Genomic DNA, 26,884 nt, shown 5'->3' on the forward strand with positions numbered 1-26,884 from the left:
GAAGTTTCCTTCTACAGGAAACTGTCACACTGACTTCCTCCTGAGGTTTAAACCGTCATTTTGTCCTTCAGTAAAGAAAAAACGCACACAGAGTCGGAAAGCGCTGGTTTGTCTTTTAATCATTTCAACATAACACATGAAAGATGATACACTGTACAATAGTTCATCATCTCTTTGGATCAACCAATATACAAATCTGTCACTTTTACATTGCAGCAACTGATTGCATGTGAGATATGTAACAAAGAAGCGTCTTCTTTCTCTCTGAAGCTCGTCTCTAATAAACTCTCCCTGTAGTCGATAAACGCCACGCTTTATCAAATAGTGTATGCCAAGTCGTGTTCACGTCTTTCTTCCAGGCTGTAACAGCACGCCATCGAGATCAAACGGGCTGTCACTAAAGAGATACACAAAGAGGTTGGAATGCAACACTTAGAATAATCTAGAAATATATCAAACTACATGTGGATGTGTCTGCAGCAGACACTCTGACACTCTCCACATTCACTAAGAGCAAAATAAAAAGAGGATTTATCTGATCCAATTCCCTTCAAAATTTGACTTCTGCACCCGCTGCGGGAGACGAGGAGACGAGGAGGTGAGGAGAAGAGCATCCTGAGGAGGTCGAGGTAACGGAGCTGCAGCCGAGCAACAACCAGCAGCAACAACCAGACTGTCAGAGGTCAGAGGTCATATCCAGGAGTCGTGTGGTTTCAGAATTCACAAGAGAAAAGTTTTTACTTTCTAATCAAGGAGTCGTTGCCTTTTCAAGACAAAGTTTACTTTTTAATTATGTTCACTGAGAAGATTTTAAAGTCTGCGGCTGTCACTCCTACGGGGTCACAATCAGCCCGTTGGCTGGCTGAGCGCTTTAAGTGCTTTACTCTGGGGTTGGACTGACCCGTCTATTCATGTGTTCAGGTCGTGATGTGTTCACTGACTCGTCTATACATGTGTTCAGGTCGTGATGTGTTCACTGACTCGGTCGAGATGTGTTCACTGACTCGTCTATTCATATGTTCAGGTCGTGATGTGTTCACTGACTCGGTCATGATGTGTTCACTAACTCGTCTATACATGTGTTCAGGTCGTGATGTGTTCACTGACTCGTCTGTACATGTGTTCAGGTCGTGATGTGTTCACTGACTCGTCTATACATGTGTTCAGGTCGTGATGTGTTCACTGACTCGTCTATTCATGTGTTCAGGTTGTGATGTGTTCACTGACTCGTCTACATGTGTTCAGGTTGTGATGTGTTCACTGACTCGTCTACATGTGTTCAGGTCGTGATGTGTTCACTGACTCGTCTATTCATGTGTTCAGGTCGTGATGTGTTCACTGACTCGTCTACATGTGTTCAGGTCGTGATGTGTTCAGGTCGTGATGTGTTCAGTGACTCGTCTACATGTGTTCAGGTCGTGATGTGTTCAGTGACTGGTCTATACATGTGTTCAGGTCGTGATGTGTTCACTGACTGGTCTATACATGTGTTCAGGTCGTGATGTGTTCACTGACTCGTCTATACATGTGTTCAGGTCGTGATGTGTTCACTGACTCGTCTATTCATGTGTTCAGGTTGTGATGTGTTCACTGACTCGTCTATACATGTGTTCAGGTCGTGATGTGTTCACTGACTCGTCTATTCATGTGTTCAGGTCGTGATGTGTTCACTGACTCGTCTACATGTGTTCAGGTCGTGATGTGTTCAGGTCGTGATGTGTTCACTGACTTGTCTACATGTGTTCAGGTCGTGATGTGTTCACTGACTCGTCTACATGTGTTCAGGTCGTGATGTGTTCACTGACTCGTCTACATGTGTTCAGGTCGTGATGTGTTCAGTGACTGGTCATTTGGACAGCGTCTCATTGGTCGGCTGTAACACGTGTTGCTGCTTGGCGCTCGGCTGCAGTCTGATTGGTTAAACTGAAGAGCGCAGCAAAGCGTTGTTTAAAGGAGGGGCTCGAGGGATATTAGTGAGTCTATAAAAACACTGATCCTCTTGAGGAGAGGAGAAACACACAACGCTTAATAAAGTCTACATGTCAAACTAAACACATCAACAGGATCATACGAAATAAAAACATTTGAACATAGAAGCTGAAATTTAAAAGAAAAAAATACTCTTTTTTTTTTAAAGGTTGAAAGTGCTAGAATTCAGATTAGCTCACAGAAACCCGGGGAGGACAAACGGAGGACATGCCAGAAGCTTCTCTGTTACAAACCCTCTGAAATCTGATTTCTGAAACCAGTACCTGAAGGTCTCATGAAGTCCAGGTCTCAGAAAGGTGCTGGCAGCTCATTTATTTAGGATCAAACTCTGATCTGTCTTTTTTATTTACAGGTCATCATCACATTAATGACCTCAGGGGGGGCTGGGGGGGGTTAGGGGTCGGGGGGGGCTGCTTCTGGGTTTTGTAACAAGCTAATGTGCAAAGTGTCGTTTCTTCTCCCCAGGTTCAGTAAGAAATAAAACAAATACAAATGAGGTGATGTGTTGTGTTGTTTCTCGAGGTCCTGTTTTCAACAAACAGAAAATAAATTCATTTCAAACGACAACAAACAAACAAACAAACAAACGACTATAAACGAGCAACAACAAGTCCGAGTCAGTCAACAAGTCCCCCGAACTCTGAACGTCACGCCAGAATCTTTCGGAAACTTTCAGACGCTTTACCTTTAACTCTACAAGCAGCTGGGGGGGAGGGGGGGGGGTGTCATTGAAATGTTCGAGTGGTCTACAGTCGTCATAGCAACCGTAGCTAAAAGCAGCAACTTTGTTTTTGATTTCCTCTTTTTGTTTGTTTTTTTTAAACACATGGCCACGTGGTCGTGGCGAGGGCTCATCTGAGGCGTGGCGATGGATGCAGGAGCTCCGCCCCCTGCGTCCACAGACGGCTCGTCATGATACCTGTTTGTTACCACGGCAACACAAACAGAATCCCAGACGCTCGATGTTGGAAGTTGCAGACGTCACACGGTCCACGCCGCACCTCGACATCGTGTGACGTTGCCTGCGTCTCGTTTAAAGTTGTTTTCAACACGTGGGATCAAACAGCATCACGACGACAGGCGGCGTGTCAGCTCACAAGCTCTCACACACACACACACACACACACACACACACACACACACACACACACACACACACACGGTTATGACTCGCTGACAGAGGTCGTCCTCTCCACGTCACAGTGACGACAGGAAAAGGGAAAGCTAATACTTCAGATACAGAAAGTGTAGAAACATGTTTAATACCTAAAATACACATCTGTCCTCGTCTGTCACACTGTTTCACATCTGTCAGGGTTCATTCTACCAGGAGGGGGCGCCGAGGAGACTTCAGGAGTGAGCAGCTACAGGGTCGAAGATATCGACTTTAGACTGAGAGGAAGAGGAGGAGGAAGAGGAAGGAGAGGAGGAAGAGGAGGAGAGGAAGAGGAGGAGAGGAAGGAGAGGAGGAAGAGGAGGAGGAAGGAGAGGAGGAAGAGGAGGAAGGAGAGGAGGAGAAGAGGAAGAAGAGAGGAAGGAGAGGAGGAGGAGGAGGAGGAAGGAGAGGAGGAGGAGGGGGAGTGGGAAGAGGAGGAGGGAGAGGAGGAAGAGGAGGAAGGAGACCAGAAGTTTCCTGAAGGTGAAGTGCTAAAAAAAAAGTGCTTCTCTGGAGGAGCCGTTAAAGAACAACACACACTCTGTCCTTTCAGTGTGTGTGTGTGTGTGTGTGAAACTGGCCTGACTCTACGAGCACATCAGTTTAAAGGGACTCTTTTCTTTTGTGTTTTTTTTCTTTCAGGTGGGGGTCAGTTCTTTTTTCGTGGCTCAGGAAGCCCTGGAGGGGCGGAGTTTCGAGCTGATCTGGGTCTTGATTGGTTCACTGGGCTGTGGGACTGATGGAGACAGATTCGAGGGTCTTTGAGGTTTAAACTCCAGACATGTTTCTGACATCGGAAAGTCAAAATAAAGTCAAACAAAATATCCACTTCAAACTAAATCTTTTTTTTCTGGGTCACAACAAGACGGATAATCTTCACTAAAATGCTCGTTGATGTTTTAATATTATTACTTTAGAAAGTGTGCAGTACCACGCCTTTAGGCCTACGGATGCTGCCCTCTATACTACTAACATGAGGGGACAAAGGGAGTAAAAGGTCATAAGATAAAGGGTTAATACGTAGTTATAACTAGAGGAGAACAAAAGCTTCTTTCCTCACTGTGTTCCTTTTCTTTAAAGGGTTAAACTTCCTGTAAGGCTCAGAAAAAAAGCTTTTGTGCGCTTTAAGGCTTCCAAGTGTTCATTTCATCATTCACCAAACACAGACCCCAATCTGAGCCAGGCCGAGCCGAGCCAGAGGCTCTCTCACTGGAAGGCCTGGTGGAAGCGAGGCAGTGTGGTGGTGCTGAGGCTGGAGCTGAACACTGATGGGAGGGGGTGCAGGGGCCCGAGGTTCAGACCCCCGCTGGAGCTCTGTTGCTCCTGAGGTTGCGGTTGCAAAGAGGTAAGAGGTGCCGTGGTGACGGCGGCTGCTGCAGCATGCGGCTCTGCAGTATGCAGAGATGAGGAAGAGGAGATGGAAGAAATGGAGGAGGTCGCAGATGAGGTGTAGCCCATCACCAGGCCTCCTGTACTCATGGGGGCGCTATAGGGGGGCAGGTTGAGGGGCAGGAAGCCCAGCAGGTGGGAGAGGTCCATGTTAGCAGCACAAAGAGAATCAGCGATCACCACAGGGCTCTTGGACAGGAGGGGGCCCCCACACAGCTCATCTGCCAAGCCCGCCGAGGGCTCCAGCCCATCCTTGCGGGGTGAGGCAGCAGGGTGGGGGTCCGCAGAAGGGGTGGGGCCTGGCGAGCCGCTCTGCAGATCCATGAGGAAGCTCTCCATCTCCACTTTGAGGGGCTTGTCCAGCAGGTATGAGGTAGATCCCAGCTGGTACTTGGGGACCTGCTGGGGCTGGTGCTGCTGCTGGGGGGCCTGGGGCTGGTGATGGGGGGGCAGTGGGGGGGAATGATGGTGGTGGTGATGGTGGTGGTGATGGTGGTGCAGGGAGTGTGGGTGTAAAGGTCCAGGGGACTCCATGTGACAGCCCATGTTCATGGCTGCAGACAGGGAGGGGGGCATCAGGGACGGGTGGGGGTGGCCCCCCCCTGAGTTAGACATGGCCTGGAGGTGGTGAGGGTTGTACATGCTCATGGGGAACGGGGGACCACCGGGGAATGGTTTGCCCATCATGGGGTCTTTGTTTGGCCCCATGGCGCACATCATGGGGCTGAGCTCCTCCTTCACTGAGCAGGGGGGGGACCCTGATGCCAGCAGACCCAACATGTCAGGGGGCTCCGTCTTGATCTTCAGCAGCTCCTGGGAGTGGCTCTTCTTCACATGGCGCGTCAGGTGATCCTTCCTGCCGAAGCGCTGGGCACAGTACTGACACAGGAAGTCCTTCCTGCCTGTGTGGACGACCATGTGGCGTCTCACGTCCTTCCTGGTATAGAAGCGGCGGTCGCAGTGGTCACACGGGTGTTTCTTCTCCTTGGTTCCTCCTGACGACTTCCCCGAGTGGCTCTTCAGGTGCTCCAGGAGAACCGGCGTGCTCTCGTACATCTGCATGCACACCTTACAGGTGAGGTCTCCGGCCGTGGCCGAGTGCATGGCCACATGGCGCTTGTAGCCCAGCTTGGTGTTGTAGTGCTTCCCACACTCGTCACACTTGAAGGCCTCCTTGTTGGGGTCATGTGTCTGCAGGTGGTTCTTCAGGTGGTCTTTGCGGTGGAACATCTTCTCACAGAACGAGCACTGGTGGGTCTTCTGTGGAGAGTGTGTGGCCATATGCCTGCACAGACACAAACAACAGCTGTTAGAGGGTACAGATCCAGACAGGACCTGAAACAAACCACTTCCTGTCATTCACCAGATTCCAAACATGCTAACCAGTCTCATGCTGCCTCACTGCTCTGCTTACAGTTATTCTGTCTCTCCTGGCATCAAATAACACAGATTAGTGTTCATCTAACAGTTTCAACTCTGAGCTGCAGGATGTGAGTCCACTTCCTGGTTTCTCAAAGGCTTTGATTTTTAATTTATACCTTATTGATCCCGCAAGGGGAAATTCTGTTTTTACACTCTGTCTAATGAACATGCTACACACACATGCACAAACAGGATCCTATGGAGAGGTCTCAGAGTGGGGGGGGGCTGCCCACAGTGGGCGCTCCTGAGCAGTGGGAGGGTTCGGTGCCTTGCTCAAGGGCACCTCGGCAGTGCTCAGGAAGTGAACTGGCACCTCTCCAGCTACCAGGCCAGTTTCCGGACTTGGTCTGTGCTGGGACTTGATCCGGCAACCCTCCGATTCCCAACCCAATTCCCTACAGACTGAGCTACTGCCGCCCAATTTGAAGCTCAACTGATGGTACCCTGAAGTCTCTAAATGATGTGGACCCTGGTGGTACCTTGAAGTCTATAAATGATGTGGACCCTGGTGGTACCCTGAAGTCTATAAATGATGTGGACCCTGGTGGTACCTGAACAGCTTGAAGTCTCTAAATGATGTGGACCCTGGTGGTACGTTGAAGTCTCTAAATGATGTGGACCCTGGTGGTACCTGAACAGCTTGAAGTCTCTAAATGATGTGGACCCTGGTGGTACCTTGAAGTCTATAAATGATGTGGACCCTGGTGGTACCTTGAAGTCTCTAAATGATGTGGACCCTGGTGGTACCTGAACAGCTTGAAGTCTCTAAATGATGTGGACCCTGGTGGTACCTGAACAGCTTGAAGTCTATAAATGATGTGGACCCTGGTGGTACCTTGAAGTCTCTAAATGATGTGGACCCTGGTGGTACCTTGAAGTCTATAAATGATGTGGACCCTGGTGGTACCTTGAAGTCTATAAATGATGTGGACCCTGGTGGTACCCTGAAGTCTCTAAATGATGTGGACCCTGGTGGTACCCTGAAGTCTCTAAATGATGTGGACCCTGGTAATACCTGAACAGCTTGTACTTGGAGCTGAAGGCCTTGGGGCAGAGTGGCTGTGAGCAGTGGAAGGGTTTCTCTCCTGTGTGAGTCAAAGCGTGGAGCCGCAGCTTCTCCTGTGAGGTGAACAGACCTCCGCACACCAAACACTCGTTCCCACTCGCTTTCCCACTCTCTTCCTCCTCCCTCCCCCTCTCTCTCTCTTTCCCCCTCTCTCTCTCTCGCTCTCTCTCAGTCCGTGGCAGCGCGGCGGCGCTCCCAAACAGCTTGGCGGCAGTCCGTCGTCCCTCTTCCTCCGGCGTCAGTGCGGTAATACGGTGTGAGGCATCGGCGGCAGCAGCTGCCATGGCAGCCTCAGAACGCCGCTGCCATGAAACTTCAGGTGTGGCTCCCTGCCGTGCAGGCTCAATGTGGGGCGCTGCCGGGGGGTGACGTAGAAGAAGTTGACCAACAGCTCACCGGAAGGGAAGCATCAAGGTCGGATGAGATCTGTGGAAACAAAGGAGGGACATGAACACATTTTCATTCATATGAAGACAAAGTAGTGGTGAGCGATATAACGATCTTAGATCGTGAAGGATTTCAACTTGCTGACGATCTGCCAAAGCAGAGCGATCATAGAACCGGGCTAATGTGTTTATTCTATCATGCTACAGTTTATGCTCCGACACAGACGCATCTCCCTCCCTCCCTCCCTTTTTTTGCTCCACAGTGGTGAAAATGAAAACGAAACTTAAAAGTAAAGTCCGCAAAAACAACTCCATCCCGGTTATATGTAACTGTTCTGATATTTTTCAAAACCGTCACGGCGTGAGCAACAGTTAACTTATCTGCATAGTTTGCGACACAAGAAACCATTTAACGAGCCGGAGAGACGTTAACAGTCAGAGACAGACAGAGCAGAGCTCAGACAGACAGTCAGTGAGGGGAGATATAACCCCGGTGTTTAAAATGATGCTGTCGGTGTTTTCTGCTCTCTCTCGGTTTTTAAAAGTTATTATCAAGCTTCTCCACCCGAAGCTCACCTGTTGTGATAACCGAATTTATAAGGATTAGGCTAAATGACGTTACACGTTGTGTGCAGCAGGCAGGTGAGAGTGAGTAACCATGGTGACTGTCTGTCTGTCAATCAACAATGTCCCGCCCCTTCTATGAATTAAACTCTTCTGTCAGTAAAACTTACTTTGATCATGTGTCACAGAATGAACACATCCTGTATTATGTTTGATTATATACAAATTAAACTAAAGTTAATCCAGTGATGTCACAAAAAACAACAAAGGCTGCAGAGCCTGTATGAAGCTATAGCTGTGGGAACTCTGCAGGGCTAAAATAGAACAGAAACACAAGAACTCAAAGTCTACATGTTTTCAAATGACTGCATCACTGCGTGAAAATGTTCCTGATGAACATAAAAAGAGGACATTTAACTAAATCGTAATTTCAAAGTGGTGAGGAAAACCTTAAACCGCATAAATATTGATCAAATTGAGGGAAAAACATTTCTGTTGCTAAAGATGTTCTGGGTGAGACCTCCAGACCTCCTACAAAGATGTTTTTCAAATACCGTATTGGTCCGAATATAAGACAGCCTTTTTCCCCATCGAAATAGGTCCGAAAAAGTCGGGTCGTCTTATATTCGGGGTCTAGTATTCAGAGCGCAGCTCTAATTGTTCACCTGTCCCTTTAAATGTCAACACACATGACGTGCTCTGGGAGGAGCAGGGGAGCGATGACAGTGAGAGCGAACACAGCGGGGCGGAGGACGTGTGTACAGGAGACATCGGAGGAGAAGTTTGGCAAGCTTTAGGTTAGTTTAGTTAAAAATGTGGCCTGTATTTTCTCTCTTATTTAAAAATGTTGATAATATTGCTTGATTTTAATGTTGAATCATACTGTACATATTTTGACCTTGTGAAAAACTTTATTTTGAAAAGTGCCGTAGCATATAACGATAAATTATAAACGTTTATTATTGTTATCATTATTACAATAACAGGTGTTTAATTCAATGTGTTTTTAATATTGGGGAGCGATGAGAGTGAGAGCGAACACAGCGGGGCAGAGTGTGTGTGTGTGTGTGTGTGTGTGTGTGTGTGTGTGTGTGTGTGTGTGTGTGTGTGTGAGGAATAGAGAGGAGACATCGGAGGAGAAGTTTGGAGAGTTTTAGTTTAGCGGTAGTTTAGTTAAAAACATTGCCTGTATTTCCTCTGTTATTTCAAAATGTTAAAAACATGTTGATAATATTGTTTGATTGTTAATCGATTTTAATTTTGAATCATACTGTACGTAGTTCGCCCTTGTGAAACACTTTGTTTTGAAAAGTGCCGTAGGCCTATACCGATAAATACGGTATGTTAATTATTATTATAATTATTAATACAACAGGTGTTTAATTCAATGTGTTTTTAATATTGTTATTTTCAAATAAAATGAAGTTCTTTAAAAAAAAGTTCTTTATAAAAACAAGATCTGGTCTGCAAATCTTTTTTTTCTAAATATGAGTGTTGAAAAACGGGGGTCGTCTTATAATCAGGGTCGTCTTATATTCGGACCAATACGATAGATTAAACTTGTCTGCACAGTTTTTGTGCATTTAAAAACATTATACAGGGAAATAAATTTGGTTGAACTGGTCAGTAAATATAAATTTGTCTAAAGATCAGTATGAAAAGAATCGTGATAAAATCGTGATCCGGATTTTGGCAAAAAAAAATTGTGATATGATAGTTTTCTCATATCACCCACCTCTAAGACAAAGGGCGCAAAGATGTCCCGTACCAAAACCAAAATAAAAAGGACGCGCTGTAGAGTCCCCGTCCGCACGTCAGAGACCATCACAGAGATCACAGAGACCATCACAGAGACCATCACAGAGATCATCACAGAGATCACAGAGACCTACAAAGAGACCATCACAGAGACCATCACAGAGACCTACAAAGAGACCATCACAGAGACCATCACAGAGATCACAGAGACCATCACAGAGACCATCACAGAGACCATCAAACCGGGCAGAGGAAGTGAATGGAGTGCTCAAACTACTGGACTTAAGTTGTAAAGCGTTTGAACCGGTCAGAACTGGTCCATCTACACTTTTTGATACTTCAGCTGGAGCTTTGTTTGTCAGCCTACACACCTCGCTGTCTCCTTCACTGAGCCGCTCTTAAAGGGCCAGCGCCTTCATCTTAATGGGTAAAACACATTTCTGTTGTCTACAGACAGAACATAAGAAACAATGAGGTACTGTTTGTAACATTTATTGTTTTTCATTTGTAATAAAAATATGAATTAACTTAAACACTTCTGGAAATCAAATTAATTGAACCTGACAAACTGATACAACAAAACATCAGGACAAATATGAAGATATGAGATATAATTTTCAGTGTGTTACACGTGTGTTTGCCTCAGTGACACATTAAAGTCTGATGACTTGAATGCTTTACTGAAGTTTTGGATGAACCAATGAATGAAGCTGTCCAGGGTCTTTCTACCTGTAAAAACTCGGTGCTCTCCTCCTCTCTCTTCTCCTCCTCACCCGGTCCCAACAGCTATGGTTGGCGGTGAGTGGGAAACGCTGCTCTGCATTTTGACTGTCCTGCAAAAGAGAAAATGAGAAGAAACAAAATAAAAGATGGATCCGGCATCCTTTAAAGAAATGCATCAGACATCAGACAGGCCGGAGCTAAGTACTAATGTGTATTCATGCTGAATCATTTGAAGGTTCACCCACTAGGGGGAGCTGCAGACAAGTGAACAGTTACACGCTGAAAACAGTTAAGTGAATAAAGATTCTTAATCACAGCTGGTTTCTTTTTGTTAGACAACCCGAAGACACAATGTGTCATTCATCATGTGTCCACAGAGGACAGCACGCCTCACAAAGCCCGCCCTGTGTGTGTTAATGCATGTACATGTATGTACTTGTTATGAAACTGGATAATCCTTGTGAAAACACAGAATCCCACCCCCCCGCCAAGAGGGGGAGCAGTGTTTACTCCACAACTTACTCTACAACACACACTTCACTGAATACACCAGTCTGAACTCTCCTGTCACCTGTGTCCTCTTATTTACCCTGAGTGACCTCTGTGACCTCTGTGACCTCACAGCGTCAAGTCCAAGGACACGTCAACGTCAGCCGAGCAGGAGCGTCGTCACGTGAACCAAGAGAGCAGAGAAGTAAACACGTGGGCATGTTTGACAGAATGCACACACACAGCCCCCCTCCCACTACACACACACACACACACACACACACACACACACACACACACACACACACACACACACACACACACACACACACACACACACACACACACACACACACACACACACACACACACACACACACACACACACACACGTGTAACTGTCTCCTGTGTGTGTGAAAGGTCAGTGAGTTGACAGAAAAAAAACATGCTGGAATCTGCAGTTTTCAAGTAAACACGGACACTAAAGCACAAGAAGCTGCAGTTCCTCCAGTGTCCACTAGAGTCTGCCTCCTGCAGTGAGTCAGTCCCCTGCAGTGAGTCAGTCCCCATAGAGCCCCATGTTAAAATGTCCAACTTTACAGCTGCAGTTCCTCCAGTGTCCACTAGAGTCTGTCTCCTGCAGTGAGTCAGTCCCCTGCAGTGAGTCAGTCCCCATAGAGCCCCATGTTAAAATGTCCAACTTTAAAGCTGCAGTTCCTCCAGTGTCCACTAGAGTCTGTCTCCTACAGTGGTAAGGGGCGTGGCCTCTTTGAGTGACTGGTAGGAGTTGCTACAGTTGTCTGTTAGGTGTCACTTCAGCGAATTAATTCCCTGACCTTTAACCTCTTTGCCGTGTTTGTGCTGTTGGAGCCTTTTGGAGATTTTTTCATGTAAATATCAGACTGTTTAACTTTTAAAACCTAGCCAGAAATGACCATATTTGGAGAAGTGGGAGGAGCTGGAGCTGAAGCTGGAGTGGGCGCCCCACTCACTTCTCCTGATACCATAAATTCTGGTTCAAGAAAACCAACATGGTGACTGCAAAATATTAGATGGTTTGTGTGCAACCCCACAATGTTTGCACAAATGTATTTACAGGTTGGTACATGATGTGTGTGTGTGAGTGTGTGTGTGAGTGTGTGTGTGAGTGTGTGTTTACAGCGGTGGTTAAGAGGAGCTGACAGCTGTTGCGTTGTGTGGTGATCATCACACAGCGGGGGGGCTGCAGGGGGTTGACACCCGTCCCATTGACCACCCTCAGGGAGCCCGGCTCTATTGTACAGCCTACCCACATCGCACATTCCTGGGCTGAACCATGCCGTGTTGCCCTGCCCCTCCGCTACACACACACACACACTAAATAGCTTCAATGCAACATCATACGCAACACCCCCCCTGCACACACACACACTCACACTAGCCAGAATGCTAACACACAGACTGAATAAAATCAACACCATGAAGTTATAGAACTAAACCGAACAGACCCTGAAAACAGATTTCAGCCTGACAGAGCGGAGTGACCAGCTGACGCACACTCACGTCTTATTATTATGTTTTATCTGGAGTGCAAAACTTTAGAGATTTATTCTGACACTTTCCACCCCCGGCTTTGATGGTGACCCTGAGGACTGATGGTGACCCTGAGGACTGATGGTGACCCTGAGGACCCTGACGACTGATGGTGACCCTGAGGACTGATGGTGACCCTGACGACTGATGGTGACCCTGAGGACTGATGGTGAGAGGACTGATGATGACCCTGAGGACTGATGGTGACCCTGAGGACTGATGGTGACCCTGAGGACTGATGGTGACCCTGAGGACTGATGGTGAACCTGATGTCTGATGATGACCCTGAGGACTGATGGTGACCCTGAGGACTGATGGTGACCCTGAGGACTGATGGTGACCCTGAGGACTGATGGTGAACCTGATGTCTGATGGTGACTCTGAGGACTTATGGTGACCCTAAGGTCTGATGGTGACTCTGAGGACTGATGGTGACCCTGAGGACTGATGGTGACCCTGAGGTCTGATGGTGACACTGAGGACTGATGGTGACCCTGAGGACTGATGGTGAGAGGACTGATGATGACCCTAAGGACTGATGGTGAGAGGACTGATGGTGAACCTGATGTCTGATGGTGACTCTGAGGACTGATGGTGACCCTAAGGTCTGATGGTGACTCTGAGGACTGATGGTGACCCTGAGGACTGATGGTGAACCTCATGTCTGATGGTGACCCTGACGACTGATGGTGACCCTGAGGACTGATGGTGAGAGGACTGATGATGACCCTGAGGACTGATGGTGACCCTGAGGACTGATGGTGAGAGGACTGATGGTGAACCTGATGTCTGATGGTGACTCTGAGGACTGATGGTGACCCTAAGGTCTGATGGTGACTCTGAGGACTGATGGTGACCCTGAGGACTGATGGTGACCCTGAGGTCTGATGGTGACACTGAGGACTGATGGTGACCCTGAGGACTGATGGTGAGAGGACTGATGGTGAACCTGATGTCTGATGGTGACTCTGAGGACTGATGGTGACCCTAAGGTCTGATGGTGACTCTGAGGACTGATGGTGACCCTGAGGACTGATGGTGACCCTGAGGTCTGATGGTGACACTGAGGACTGATGGTGACCCTGAGGTCTGATGGTGACACTGAGGACTGATGGTGACCCTGAGGACTGATGGTGAGAGGACTGATGATGACCCTAAGGACTGATGGTGAGAGGACTGATGGTGACTCTGAGGACTGATGGTGACCCTAAGGTCTGATGGTGACTCTGAGGACTGATGGTGACCCTGACGACTGATGGTGAGAGGACTGATGATGACCCTGAGGACTGATGGTGACCCTGAGGACTGATGGTGAGAGGACTGATGGTGAACCTGATGTCTGATGGTGACTCTGAGGACTGATGGTGACCCTAAGGTCTGATGGTGACTCTGAGGACTGATGGTGACCCTGAGGACTGATGGTGACCCTGAGGTCTGATGGTGACTCTGAGGACTGATGGTGACCCTAAGGTCTGATGGTGACTCTGAGGACTGATGGTGACCCTGAGGACTGATGGTGACCCTGAGGTCTGATGGTGACACTGAGGACTGATGGTGACCCTGAGGACTGATGGTGACCCTGAGGTCTGATGGTGACACTGAGGACTGATGGTGAGAGGACTGATGGTGACCCTGAGGTCTGATGGTGAGAGGACTGATGGTGACACTGAGGACTGATGGTGAGAGGACTGATGGTGACCCTGAGGACTGATGGTGACCCTGAGGACTGATGGTGCGAGGACTAAAAGTGGCCCTGAGGTCTGATGGTGACCCTGAGGTCTGATGGTGGCCCTGAGGACTGATGGTGAACCTGAGGACTGATGGGGGGACTGTAAAGGAGTCGTAACTGATGATCAATAACTTCCTGTTGCCAGAAGGTGGCTTTGAGAGTTTGTTGAAAATGTAAGTACAGTTGTGTTTAGAGTGGGATTGTTGATGAACAGATAAAATGTATTGCAGATGTGATTATAAACAGCTGATTGACAAACTCTTCTTTACATGAAAAGAAATAAAACCTCCACAGCGTTGCTGCTCGAGCTGTAAATAAAGCATGAACAAACATCAGTGTTTGAGGAGCTACACCAATGATAGTCTTTGGGTTCTGTACACCAAACCAACAACTTTTATTCAATTAGGTCTCTTCTAGCTCTACAGCAAATCTTGAGTTTATTGGATGAACCCCGGAACAGGAGTTGAGCTCACATGGACCTCTGGAAAACTGAGCCTGTCTTTAATCTGTGTCCTGAACTGAGCGGGTCTTTAGTCTGTGTCCTGGCTGAGAGTGTCTTTAGTTCGGATGAAAGAGCTTCCACATTCCTTTCCTCTGGGGTCAGAGGTCAGCCTGCATGCTGAGTGACTGTTTTCAACCCTTTACTTCCTGCACACACTGAGCTTCATGTGAGCTTGCTGTCAGTCTTATTCTTCTCTCATTTTGGGACTGAATGTGTTGAAGTGGTCCACAGGGTTCTGAATCCGAGCAGACGAGGCTCTGTGATGGACAGAACAGGACTAAACAGCTTGACTAAACGAAACCAACAAACTAAAAATAGAAAATGAGTTCACCGTCCGGAGCTTAGGTGACAACAGCCGCGCTCATGATGAACGGGGGATGGGCGTGCTGCACAAACATTTACACTCAAACACATTAAATATTAATATTATACAAAATTAGATGATTTTCATTGGTCCAGATTCATGTGCCTTTAAGAACAGCTCTACATGTATTCTATCATTCTGCTTTAAAAAAATCAATTTTATCACCTTTTATATGTTTTTAATGAAGTGATAAAAAACCATGATGTAATAATGAGGGAAGTGACGACTCAAATCATCTGTTTAAAGACTGGTTAGGTTACAGGACAGGTGTGCGTGTGTGTGTGTGTGTGTGTGTGTGTGTGTGTGTGTGTGTGTGTGCGCGTGCATGTGTGTGTGTGCGTGTGCGTGTGCGTGTGTGCGAGCATGTGTGTGTCTGTGTGTGTCTGTGTGTGTGCATGTGTCTGTGTGTGTGCATGTGTGTGTGTGTGTGTGTTTCTGTATATGTGTGTGTGCGTGTGTGTGTGTCTCTGTGTGTGTGTGTGTGTGTGGGTGTGTGTGTGTGTGTTTCTGTGTGTGTGTGTGTGTTTCTGTATATGTGTGTGTGCGTGTGTGTGTGTGTGGGTATCTAAATTAAATACTCTGAGTTATATTCAGGTATTTGTGAATTAGAGACAATCTCTACAGTTTACACAGTCTGAGGAGTTCAAAAAGACGGTAAGAAGCCGTGAACACAGATTTGAGTTTAGAGAGTCTGAAGAGGTTCATCATAAAACCTGGAGGAGAAGAAATAGCTCTCAATCCCCCCTCCCTCCTCCTCCCCCCTTCTCCTCCTTCTCCCCCAGGTTTCAGTTCCTCTCCTGTTCCTGCTTTGTGACCCGAGGTGAGGTGTTACACATAGAGAGGGGAGAAGGGGGAGGGGAAGAGTTCCTCGCTCCGCTGTGCCAAACCCTCACCAGTCCCCACAGTTAGCCGTGCTGAGGATGTGGCCATAAAACCAGATCGGCTCCTAAAGATAGGCCTGTCTGTGGTTTGGGGGGGATGGGGGGGGGGGGGGGGGTGGGTTCGCTAATGTAACTGTCACCCAGAGATGACTGAGAGGAAAACTTCTTGAGGGTGCGGCCACACAGGCCATCTGTAAAGTGCCATCGTACCTGATTGGTAATTTTATTGATTTATTTCAATGCATAAACTCAAACGCACGCACGCACGCACACGCACACGCACACACACTCCACACACACACACACTGCTGGCAGAGCATTATCAAAATGTTTACATAAAACGCATGATCAGACTGACTGTAAGGTGTGTGTGTGTGTGTGTGTGTGTGTGTGTTGAGTGTGTGTGTGTGTGTGTGGAGTGTGTGTGTGTGTGTGTGTGTGTGTGTGTGTGTGTAGGCATGTGTGTTCTGGGGAAAGCCCTTCTGGCGGGGAGTCCTGGCCGTCACACGGAGCTCCACAGAAGCCAGAGATGTGGGCGCCGTGCCAACAGGCTCCAAGCCAACCGCCCTCCTCCCCCTCCCTCTCTCTCTTAAAGAGCAGGGCAATCAAACATGAATACTTTAAAACCTCCTGACGCTCGCTTCACCTCACCTCATCATATTTACTGTCAGAGACAGAGAGCAGCCCCATGTCGACTCTGTTCATGACATCACAACATGACACAATGACATCACAACATGACACCATGACATCACAACATGACATCATGACATGACAACATGACATCACAACATGACATCACAACAAGACACCATGACATCACAACAAGACACCATGACATCACAAAATGACACCATGACATCAAAACATGACACCATGACATCACAACATGACACCACGACATCGCAGCATGACACCATGACACCACGACAACATGACACCATGACACAATCACAACATGTCAACATGACATCACAACATGACACCACGACATCGCAGCATGACACCATGACACCACGACAACATGACACCATGACACAATCACAACATGTCAACATGACATCACAACATGACACCATGACATCGCAGCATGACACCATGACACCACGACATGACATCACAACAAGACACCATGACATCACAACAAGACACCATGACATCACAAAATGACACCATGACATCAAAACATGACACCATGACATCACAACATGACACCACGACATCGCAGCATGACACCATGACACCACGACAACATGACACCATGACACAATCACAACATGTCAACACAACATGACACCACGACATCGCAGCATGACACCATGACACCACGACAACATGACACCATGACACAATCACAACATGTCAACATGACATCACAACATGACACCATGACATCGCAGCATGACACCATGACACCACGACATGACATCACAACAAGACACCATGACATCACAAAATGACACCATGACATCAAAACATGACACCATGACATCACAACATGACACCATGACATGACAACATGATAACATGACACCATGACATCACAACATGATAACATGACATCACATCATGACAACATGACACCATGACACTATGACATCACAACATGACACCATGACATCACAACATGATAACATGACACCATGACATCACATCATGACAACATGACACCATGACATCACAACATGACACCATGACATCACAACATGACACCATGACATCACAACATGACAACATGACACCACAACATGACAACATGACACCATGACATCACAACATGACACCATGATATCACAACATGACAACATGACACCATGACATGACACTATGTTGTCCTCTGTCTCTTCCTAATTTTGGCGGTGGTGAGCTGAAAGTTTGGGAACCCCAGCAATACAATACAGTCGATGAATGAAACCAGAGTGAAAATAGTTAGTGTTTATTAATCTGTCACGTCCATCCAATCAGAGGTCTGGTCTGGCATTCTAACCTCAGACATTACATCATCACTCTGTGTGGTGCAGAGTACAACTCATCGCCTTAAACACTCAGAGTTTGATTATTTCTGTCTGTAGCCCCAGCAGTCTGTGCTTTGATTCGTTCGTTCGGCCGCCAGGATGCATACACTTTTGTTTCTGCCAGCAACTCTCTTTCTCTCTCTCTCTGTGTCTCTCTCTCGCTCTCTATCCGTCTCGCTCTCTCTGTGTATCTCTCTCGCTCTCTCTCCGTCTCGCTCTCTCTCTCTGTCCGGTCAGCAACAAACAATCTCTAAGTCTGGCAACGTCAGCTCAGCTTAAAACAACAGGCATTGTTCGAGCAGCTTTTGTTTCCAGAAATCTACAGGTTTCAACACATCGCACACACAACCAGACACACACACACTTTCTCTCCTTACAGCACCCCCCACCCCCTTCACACACATACACCTAATTTGCTGCTAACTCTGTTTCAGTTTGCCTCTCTCTCCGTCCACTATGTCTACTTTCAAAGGATGTTCACCTAATGGAGGGGAAAGGAGGGAAGCAGTGTGTGTGTGTGTGTGTGTGTCTGTGTGTGTGTGTGTGTGTTTAAGGTAGAGCGACTTGTAAAAATAACATTCTTGCATAAACAGAGCCTTGAGAAACGGGCAGTGGGCAGCCCACATTCCAGGAATTTTTCTGAAACTTGATCACGTTCGGAGTATCGGAGGCTGCAGGCTGCACGCACCTTCAGAGAGATGACAGCCGTATGGGGGGGGGGGGGGGGGTGTTAGGGTTAGCCATGAAAGGGCAGAAGTTGTCCATGCAGGTTACCTGTCACAGGTGAGTCTGGACACCAAAGCAGAGTCTGAACATGTTTCCTGCCTCCAGTCGGTTATGATCTTCAGTAATTCACTCTTTGGGATTATACTAAGGCTGATTATGATGTGTGTGAGCCTGAGGTCAACACAACCTGAACTCTGAGAGAGAGGAGGAAGAGGAAGAGGAGGAAGAGGAGGAGGGCAAACACAACCTGAACTCTGAGAGAGAGGAGAAAGAGAAAGAGGAGGAGGAAGAGGAGGAGGAGGTCAAACACAACCTGAACTCTGAGAGAGAGGAGGAAGAGAAAGAGGAGGAGGAAGAGGAGGAGGAGGAGGTCAAACACAACCTGAACTCTGAGAGAGAGGAGGAAGAGGAGGAGGAGGTCAAACACAACCTGAACTCTGAGAGAGAGGAGGAAGAGAAAGAGGAGGAGGAAGAGGAGGAGGAGGAGGAGGTCAAACACAACCTGAACTCTGAGAGAAAAGAGACAGACACATTTTGCACTCGTGCACACGGTCTAAAATGCACAAATACGTGGGCACGTAACATCCCTCTCTTGGATCAAATTGTTGTTTTAATTTTTTAAGATGACAAACTTCTGCACAACATCACACTATGTCTCTCTCTCTCTCTCACACACACACACACACACACACACACACACACACACTGAATTACTGAAAGTCACTTGTTGGCAAAATGAAATCATCGAACCAAAGCAGCAGCAGAGAGAAGAAGAGGAGAACCATGACGAGAGCCGATTGGCCAGTTCATACTGGGATGGGGGTGGGGGGTAGTCAAACAGTGGGAGGTAGGGGGGGGGCAACGTCACGTGACCGGTCCAGCAGAGAGTGTTATAATAGCCCTCTCTCGGAGCGGAGAGGCAGAGGCTGGACGAGAACCAAAACCCCTCCACCACACACAGGCCGCCATTGTTGGCTATTCACCGCTCTCCATCTCAGGCCACTTTATCATTCAATTAGGACAGACACACACACACACACACAGGCCTTCAATCACATCAAAAAACGCAGCCCTGAGGGGACTCACACTCCAAACTCAACTTCATTTCTACTTGTTGTTGTTTGGGGGGGGGGGCTCATGGGCTGGTGGTGGGGAGGGGGTTTGGTGCCTTGCTCAAGGGCACCTCGGCAGTGCTCAGGAAGTGATCTGGCATCTCTCCAGCTACCAGACCAATTTCCAGATTTAGTCCACGCTGGGACTTGAACCAGCAACCTTCCGGTTCCCAACACAAGTCCCTACAGACTGAGCTACTGCCGCCCCCAAAGTTGAAGTTGAAGTATGAAGTTGAAGGATGGGGGAGGGTTCTTTATGTGAGGGGGGGGGGGGGCTTGAAATTGGGAGGGAGCGGGTGAGGAAGAAGAGGAGAATTCAAAGAGGAGACAATTGCTCAGAGGAGGACACACTTGAGGAAATAATGAGTAGGAAAGGAGGGGAGGAAAACACAGCAAGAAGGAGGGGGGAGGGGGAGGGGGTGTAGAAAAACAAGTGAGAGAGGAATCGAACAGGTGAGGATAGACAGGAAGAGTGAGAGTGTCCTGATGTCCATCATCTTCATATTTAATAACTCTTTATATAAACAATAAGTGACCAATGAGAGGAGAGGATGTTCAGCTGATCAGGGAAACAGTGACGTCACTTTGAGTCAGTTCAAGTAAAGATGGCTGACCTGCTCGGAGGACGTTCCCACTGCTGAACACAGACTGCAGAATGTTTCTGACGGAGTTTATCTGTTTGAATCATTAAAAACATCATGAGAGGAGCCTGTTGATCACAAAGCAGTAACCTGATTGGCTGCTTGCTCAGGTGAAGGAGGAGGAGGAGGGGGAGGAGGAGGAGGAGGAAGAAGAGGAGGAGGAGGAAGAGGAGGAAGAGGAAGAGGAGGGACAGGAAGAGGAGGAGGAGGAGGGGGAGGAGGAGGAAGAGGAGGAAGAGGAGGAAGAGGAGGGGGGGTGTTTGTCTGTGTGTGTGTGTGTGTGTGTGTGTGTGTGTGTGTGTGTGTTTTGTATGTGTGTGTGTGTGTGTGTGTGTGTGTGTGTGTGTGTGTGTGAACCCTGGCTGCTGGTTGGTTGATGGATGGAGGTTCTTCCCAGAAAAAGCTTGAGCAGGAAAAGTGGCAGTATGTGGTTGAAGCATGTCGCATCCTCTTACTATTTCAGTGCAGTGCACTGCTCCGAAACGCCACAACACACACATGCACTCACACACACACACTAAACAAATGTTTAGAGGAAAAAATTAATTTCAAAATAAGATTCAAACTTTGTCTTTCAAAATGAAATACAAACCAGGCAGATTTATGATCCAGATCAAAGAATATCTCACTGCAGCTTCATTTAGTGTTGTTTAGGCGCTCACATCAGGCAGTCCGTACCGTGTCTGAGCACGCTTCCCCCCCTAAAGTCCAGATCCTTTAAACAGTGTGAGCACACTTCCCCCCTAAAGTCCAGATCCTTTGAGCAGTGTGAGCAGATCCTTTGAGCAGTGTGAGCACACTTCCCCCCTAAAGTCCAGATCCTTTGAGTAGTGTGAGCACACTTCCCCCCTAAAGTCCAGATCCTTTGAGCAGTGTGAGCACACTTCCCCCCTAAAGTCCAGATCCTTTGAGCAGTGTGAGCACACTTCCCCCCTAAAGTCCAGATCCTTTGAGCAGTGTGAGCACACTTCCCCCCTAAAGTCCAGATCCTTTGAGCAGTGTGAGCACACTTCCCCCCTAAAGTCCAGATCCTATGAGCAGTGTGAGCACTCTGTACAGTTTCTCAGGTCTTCAGCACGGTACAGTTCATGCTCAAACACTGGAACACAACGCTGACAGCCTTCATTCAGGAGAAACCCCAGAGTCAACAAACAGTCAGTAAAACAACAAACAGTCAGTAAAACAACAAACAGTCAGTAAAACAACAAACAGTCAGTAATTTATGTTTGAGCTGGAGTCAAAAATAATCAAACTTTCAGAGGATGATGATGATACTGCAGGGTCTCCAACAGGTAGCCAAGGGGCTACAGGCAGCCCAGGGGGCTACAGGCAGCCAGGGGGCTACAGGTAAAGTAGTGTGTAGATGATTGATGATCATTGGCTTATTGAAATTTCACACGTAAACAAACAGAAGCTTCATTCAGCTGATGTGTAAATAAATATAAGAAAGGCTGGAGACCCTCTGTGAGTCAAATCTCACAACACAGATAAACAAATGTGCATGTGTGTGTGTGTGTGTGTGTGTGTGTGTGTGCGCTTGTGTCTGTGTGTGTGTGTGTGTGTGTGTGTGTGTGTGTGACGTACGTGTTCAGTTCTCAGGCTCTCAGCTCATCCTGACAAAATAACAAACTGAACATTCTCTCTGCCGATCTCAAGCGACAAACATCTTTTCTAGCATGAACCCAGTGTCCCTTTCTCCCTCACCCATCCCCCCCCCCCCCCCCTCCCCCTCACCCCCCATGCCTGTTTCTAGAAGGTGAAGAAGTACAAAGAGAGGGATCAGAGCTTTTCCGATTCTTCTCTGGTTATTAACTACCATTTGTCCGCTCAGAGGCCTGTCCCCCCCATTAACCCAACTGATGCTCTTTTCTCATGGAAATCAGCCTGCTGTCGCCGCTGCCCACAGAGGTGCAAGGCATTGTGGGGGATTTTCAGAGATTTTTCGGACCTCCCTGCGGCTCAAAAACAGCTCCCTCTCTCCCCCTCACAAACACACAAGCGCACACCAGGAGCTCACATGTACGCGCACACACACACCCTCTGACAAACAGGCGTGTGTGTGTGCCCGCTCTCACAAAGGCAAACATGAAACGTGCTGCCTGCGACCACACGGACCGGAGCACAAGTAAGAAACGCAGAGACGGTAATGAGAAGAAGCTGTTCCGAGCGGGGAGCAGACGAGGAATCATCAGGAGGTCATGGCTCAGAAGAACAACCTGAAACTCTTCACGACCAATCCCTGCACAGAAGTAACCTTTTTGAAGTGTTCAGCCCTCAGTGTTTATCTTCTGATGCTTGTGTGAACATCAGTCTCACTGTCAGGTCCGCTCGTCATACATACCTGTTTGTTACCACGGCAACAAACATAAAGTCTCCACACCTGATGTCAGAGTGACTAGCTGTGTGCAGCTCTCAGTCGGTGTGTTGGAAGCTTTGGTTCTCGTTTGTAACGTCTTAAACAGCGTGCTGACCTCAGACCCTCGCAGCGTCGCTCTCTCTCTCGTGTTTCAGTGAGCGAGCAGCAAACATCAACACATGGGTCGGGACTTGCAGAGCGGCTGGCACAAACAGAGGCTTTGTCTCGTGACCAACTCACTTCCATTTCCTTATTATGTAGCTGCAGGCTGTGATGGAACGAGCCACTGTCAGAGCTGCTGCTGGAGGGGAAAGCCACCGCTGTACGCAGCTCCCTCTGTGACACACACACACTCTACCTGCTGCCTGGTTAGTTACCTCTATAGATATCACTGTGTCTGTGCAGAGCCTGCACCTCATCCAGAGCACATCACAGAGCTGACACATACATTTATAAACCAATCAGCTGTTAAAGGGGACATAAAATAAACAAACATAAAATCCACTTCTACAGTGTTTTTGAACATATATTTAGGTAACCTGAGTGTCCACAAAATGTGAAATAAACCCATCCAGTCCTTTGTTTGTGGTCTGCAGCAACACAGAGAAAAATGCTCTGTTTCTAATGTGCTCTCCTTGTGATGTCACAGTGGGATTCTGGTTAAAAAAAAAATCCCCTCCCCTCCCCTGGTATCTCCACCCATTGACTTCACCCCCAGACTAGAACAAAACTTTTGAACAGGTCCGCTATTTTTATTCTCACTACAGAGGAGTGATATCTACTGGGAAAACTCGGGGGGGGGGGGGGGGGGGTGATTGCATTTAAAGAGACACACACACCAAAACAGAGCATTCTGAGAGAGCTGGTTTATACAGGGCCACAAACCTCCTCTGGTGCTTGATTCATGTTATATTTTGAGCAAAGCACAGCACAGATGTTTCATTTAGACCACAGGGGACTGTTTGAAAAGGTGGAGGAGGGGGAGAATATGTCCTCTTTAAATTCAACACATTAAACAAACATGGATCCACCTGAACACTTTTATAATGAAGAATAAACACCTGAACACTTTCCATCTTTTTCTGCAGACTTCAAACAAGTTCAACCTGCAGAAACACAATTCATCAGCTCATCGATAATTTAACTAACGACTGACGTGTAACGACCACGATGACACAAACATCAAAGAGAATCATGATGTAATCGGTCAGGACGTGACAGAGAGAGGGGAATGACAGGCTGGAAAGGAGGCACAGGTCAGATTTAAACCCTGGCTGCCCGCTTAGAGGAGGGCTAACCACTAGGCTACCAGCGACCCAGAACAAAGTTTAGGGCTAAAACACAAATTCAGAGTTTCTTTAAAGTCCACATAAAACCAGAATATTCCACTTCAGACCATATCCATACCTGTTGGTTAAGTCTGTGTGTAGTCTGAGTGTACTTTGTGTGTAGTCTGTGTGTAGTTTGTGTAGTCTGAGTGTACTTTGAGTGTAGTCTGTGTGTACTTTGTGTGTAGTCTGAGTGTACTTTGTGTGTAGTCTGTGTGTAGTTTGTGTAGTCTGAGTGTACTTTGTGTGTAGTCTGAGTGTAGTATGTGTATACTTTGTGTGTAGTCTGAGTGTAGTTTGTGTAGTCTGAGTTCACTCTGAGTGTAATCTGTGTGTAGTCTGAGTGTACTTTGTGTGTAGTCTGTGTGTAGTTTGTGTAGTCTGAGTGTACTTTGTGTGTAGTCTGAGTGTAGTATGTGTATACTTTGTGTGTAGTCTGAGTGTAGTTTGTGTAGTCTGAGTTCACTCTGAGTGTAATCTGTGTGTAGTCTGAGTGTACTTTGTGTGTAGTCTGTGTGTAGTTTGTTTAGTCTGAGTGTACTTTGTGTGTAGTCTGAGTGTAGTCTGTTTAGTCTGAGTGTACTTTGTGTGTAGTCTGAGTGTAGTCTGAGTGTACTTTGTGTGTAGTCTGTGTGTACTTTGTGTGTAGTCTGAGTGTACTTTGTGTGTAGTCTGAGTGTAGACTGAGTGTACTTTGTGTGTAGTCTGAGTGTAGTCTGAGTACTTTGTGTGTAGTCTGAGTGTAGTCTGTGTGTACTTTGTATGTAGTCTGAGTGTGGTCTATGTGTAGTCTGAGTGTACTTTGTGTGTAGTTTGTGTAGTCTGGGTGTACTTTGTGTGTAGTTTGAGTGTAGTCTGTGTGTACTGTATGTAGTCTGAGTGTAGTATGTGTATACTTTGTGTGTAGTCTGAGTGTAGTTTGTGTAGTCTGAGTTCACTCTGAGTGTAATCTGTGTGTAGTCTGAGTGTACTTTGTGTGTAGTCTGTGTGTAGTTTGTTTAGTCTGAGTGTACTTTGTGTGTAGTCTGAGTGTAGTCTGTTTAGGCTGAGTGTACTTTGTGTGTAGTCTGAGTCTAGTCTGTGTGTACTTTGTGTGTAGTCTGAGTGTACTTTGTGTGTAGTCTGAGTGTAGACTGAGTGTACTTTGTGTGTAGTCTGAATGTAGTCTGTGTGTACTTTGTGTGTAGTCTGAGTACTTTGTGTGTAGTGTGAGTGTAGTCTGTGTGTACTTTGTGTGTAGTCTGTGTGTATTCTGAGTGTACTTTGTGTGTAGTTTGAGTGTAATCTGTGTGTAGTGTAATCTGTGTGTAGTATGTGTGTAGTCTGTGTGTAATCTGTGTGTAATCTGTGTGTAGTCTGTGTGTAGATTGTGTGTAGTCTGAGTCTATTCTAAGTGTAGTCTGTGTGTAGTCTGTGTGTACTTTGTGTAGTCTGTGTGTACTTTGTGTAGTCTATGCGTAGTCTGGGTTTAGTCTATGTGTAGTCTGTGTACTTTGTGTGTAGTTTGTGTAGTCTGTGTGTAGTCTGAGTGTAGTCTGAGTGTAGTCTTTGTGTACTTTGTGTGTAGTCTGGATGTAATCTGTGTGTAGTCTGTGTGTAGTCTGAGTGTAGTCTGAGTGTACTTTGTGTGTAGTCTGAGTGTATTCTAAGTGTAGTCTGTGTGTAGTCTGTGTGTACTTTGTGTAGTCTGTGTGTATTCTAAGCATAGTCTGTGTGTACTTTGTGTGTACTTTGTGTAGTCTGGGTGTACTTTGTGTGTAGTTTGTGTAGTCTGAGTGTAGTCTGAGTGTAGTCTGTGTGTAGTCTGTGTCTACTTTGTGTGTATTCTAAGCATAGTCTGTGTGTACTTTGTGTAGTCTGGGTGTACTTTGTGTGTAGTCTGTGTGTACTTTGAGTGTAGTCTGTGTGTACTTTGTGTGTAGTCTGAGTGTATTCTGTGTGTACTTTGTGTAGTCTGTGTGTATTGTGTGTAGTTTGTGTGTAGTCTGTGTGTACTTTGTGTAGTCTGAGTGTACTTTGTGTGTAGTCTGTGTGTAGTCTGAGTGTAGTCTGTGTACTTTGTGTAGTATGTGTGTAGTCTGTGTGTAGTTTGTGTGTAGTCCGTGTGTAGTCTGTATGTAGTTTGTGTGTAGTCTGTGTGTAGTCTGAGTATAGTCTGTGTGTAGTCTGTGTGTAGTTTGTGTGTAGTCCGTGTGTAGTCTGTATGTAGTTTGTGTGTAGTCTGTGTGTAGTCTGAGTATAGTCTGTGTGTAGTCTGTGTGTAGTTTGTGTGTAGTTTGCGTGTAATTTGTGCGTTGTAGTCTGTGTGTAGTCTGTGTGTAGTTTTGTGTAGTCTGAGTCTAGTTTGTGTGAAGTGTGTGGTTAAAGTGTGCAGCAGAGATCAATAACAAGTGCACAAACTGCACCCCCACTCTCTGACCCCGACCCCCCCCCCCCCTCTCTGCTGGGGTTCTGGTTGTTATTTACGCGCTTCCAAGGAACCGCGCGCGCACACACACACACACACACACACGCGCGCGCGCGCGCATACACACACTGAATTACTGAAAGTCACACACACACACATGACATGAGGCTGCAGATAACCAGAGTACGAGCCAAAACAAAACAAACAGAAAAAAACTGTAAACATAAAAACACACTTTATCCTCGTGCACACATTCACACACACACACTCACAAAACAAAAGTCACCGGATCAAGAGTTGCAGACAACA

General features: G+C 47.1%; 1 protein-coding gene across 1 annotated transcript in view; it reads right to left on the reverse strand.

Moving 5' to 3' along the window:
- Positions 1–100: 100 nt before the first annotated feature.
- The window catches only part of plagl2 (pleiomorphic adenoma gene-like 2), a 27,815-nt gene continuing 1,031 nt past the window's right edge, over positions 101–26,884 (reverse strand). Inside the window, exons 2-4 of the mRNA XM_020657650.3 lie at positions 10,460–10,563; positions 6,972–7,448; positions 101–5,819 (exon numbers count right to left, since the gene is read on the reverse strand). Of these exons, the coding sequence (XP_020513306.1) occupies positions 4,352–5,819; positions 6,972–7,306 (1,803 nt within the window). The 5' untranslated portion in view covers positions 7,307–7,448; positions 10,460–10,563 and the 3' untranslated portion in view covers positions 101–4,351. The remainder of the gene's footprint in view (positions 5,820–6,971; positions 7,449–10,459; positions 10,564–26,884) is intronic.

This window comes from Labrus bergylta, chromosome 12 (assembly GCF_963930695.1).
Source record: "Labrus bergylta chromosome 12, fLabBer1.1, whole genome shotgun sequence".
NCBI lineage: Eukaryota > Metazoa > Chordata > Actinopteri > Labriformes > Labridae > Labrus > Labrus bergylta.